The sequence below is a fragment of the Phytophthora parasitica genome, assembly GCF_000247585.1.
Source record: "Phytophthora parasitica INRA-310 unplaced genomic scaffold supercont2.20, whole genome shotgun sequence".
In the NCBI taxonomy this organism is placed as follows: domain Eukaryota; phylum Oomycota; class Peronosporomycetes; order Peronosporales; family Peronosporaceae; genus Phytophthora; species Phytophthora nicotianae.
In genome coordinates this window covers 512,793-514,672 of record NW_008649006.1, presented here as the reverse complement: position 1 = coordinate 514,672, position 1,880 = coordinate 512,793, and the positions used below count along the sequence as shown (strand labels likewise).

At 48.2% G+C, this 1,880-nt stretch overlaps 1 protein-coding gene across 1 annotated transcript in view; it reads left to right on the top strand.

Annotated features, from left to right (window-relative positions):
* Positions 1-1,707: 1,707 nt before the first annotated feature.
* The window catches only part of PPTG_10060 (hypothetical protein), a gene marked incomplete at both ends in the record, with an annotated part of 2,250 nt that continues 2,077 nt past the window's right edge, over positions 1,708-1,880 (top strand). Inside the window, one exon of the mRNA XM_008905301.1 lies at positions 1,708-1,872. Coding sequence (XP_008903549.1) covers positions 1,708-1,872 — 165 coding nt within the window. The remainder of the gene's footprint in view (positions 1,873-1,880) is intronic.

Below are 1,880 nucleotides of genomic sequence, written 5' to 3'. Positions count from 1 at the left end.
GTCGTCACCCTCAGAAAACCCCACAGGCACTTCGTAAACACTGCTGGACGAGTAAATGGATGCCGCGTTGATGTTGACCCGCTGTTTTTTGGATACGCAACCTCATCGAAATCTTTGAGTCGTGGAATCAAACATTTGACCAATTGCCTTCGCAGTTGCCATTTTTCGCCATGTAGCCACCTTCACGAGCACCGGGTGTGCGCAAATCGAAGTGTGCTTTCCGCGAATTGTTCTCGGAACAATTTTACAATTTACACGAAAATCGTTCAGGAAATATTGTAAGTGATTGGATTGGTGGTTTCTATTGCAACATTTGTGAATTGAGTCGTAGTCAAGTTGAAATGGAAATTCGTCTACATGGTTGGAGCTCAGTACGTGACATGTTCACGTCTACCATGCCCGACGAGGCTTTCCAACTGATAAAGTCGTATGGTATCCATGACGACCGACTAGCGAGTTCTATTCTCTTGCTTGACACAAACCTTTTGGTTTGGTAGAAGTCCGTTGGCAGCCATTTAGTTCGAGCGGAGTCGCATGTAGGTGTTTGCCACTGCCACCCGAATATTTCAATATCGTCGACTTACCTTGCGGAAGTAAGGGCTATAGGAGCATTTTCTGGTCGATGTGAGCTAACGGCTACTCCAGAGCAAAGCACACGCTTGCAGCTGACACTCATTTCTTCTCGAACAACAGACGCATGAGAACTTTGGAGACTGAGCAGGAATCGCCGCGCTGAATGGCGCAAAACTCATGTATCCCCTCTCACAATCCCCCTGCTCACCGAAATTCACACAAGAACTTTCTTGCAGCTGCTGATCCGCTCTCCTCCATGGTCGGAATGGGATCGCTCAGCTCACTTCAGACGGGCTGAGTGCATGAGATAGATAGCGGGATCCTGTGGCACGTTGCAGCTCGTATACGCGTACTCCACCACACCCGCGATTTTTTTTATTGCTTATGGCGGTTACGCCTGCACCTGCGTAAAGTGGATTTACCCTGGCTTATAATGAAGTGAGGTGCCTGGTTTACAATGACATGTGTACACAATGAACAAGTGGCAGCATGAGGCGCGTCTCGACACGACTCTAACGCCTAAGTTCTTCTTGGTCCGACATGCCGATATATCGAAACGACACAAAGCGGACGCTTAACGACGGTCGGATATGCGAAATGCACGTTTGGTCGTGGTCTTTATCGTCGGTAATCTGACTGGGGTAGCACATGAAGTCTGCAGCGTTCGCGCACAGCAAATCCCATCGCTGCAGAAAAGTTCCTCGAAAACTTGGGCACCAAGGATCAGTCCGGTTGTAAAAAAAAAGACACGAAATACCACATTTCAAGTAGTTTTTTTTTCTCGAGAAGCATGATGTTTTGATACCAACGTTTAGTTTAAAAGTTGACTATACAAAACAAGCCTTTGTGACTGTGTAGCCACTTAAAAAGGCAAAAGTTTCGCTGCTAGAATAGACGATAAGGCATCTCAACGGATTTTGTTTTGCCAGGCAAAGCGCATCGACTATTCCTGTCGGACGAGACGGACAGCCACGCTGCAACTCAACTGCCCACGAAGGGGTGCGAGCAACGCAACACAAACCAGGTCAAGTCGCACCAAGATCCAAGTCATTTGGCGACCAAACACTCTCCAGACGTCCCAACGCTAGCATTCTTGAAATTGCCACCGAGCACCCACCCACAACACAATTTGCCATGAGCACCGCCATCAATGTGGTCCAAGGCCTTGCCAAGATCTTCGAATTGCGAGAAGCCATTCGACACCAACGTCGAGTCAATCGGCAAACGTACCTACAATTGACGGAGATCCACGTCGAGTTGCAACTGTTGGAGCGCAGTGGATCTCTTCAAGAAAACGCAGTACTACG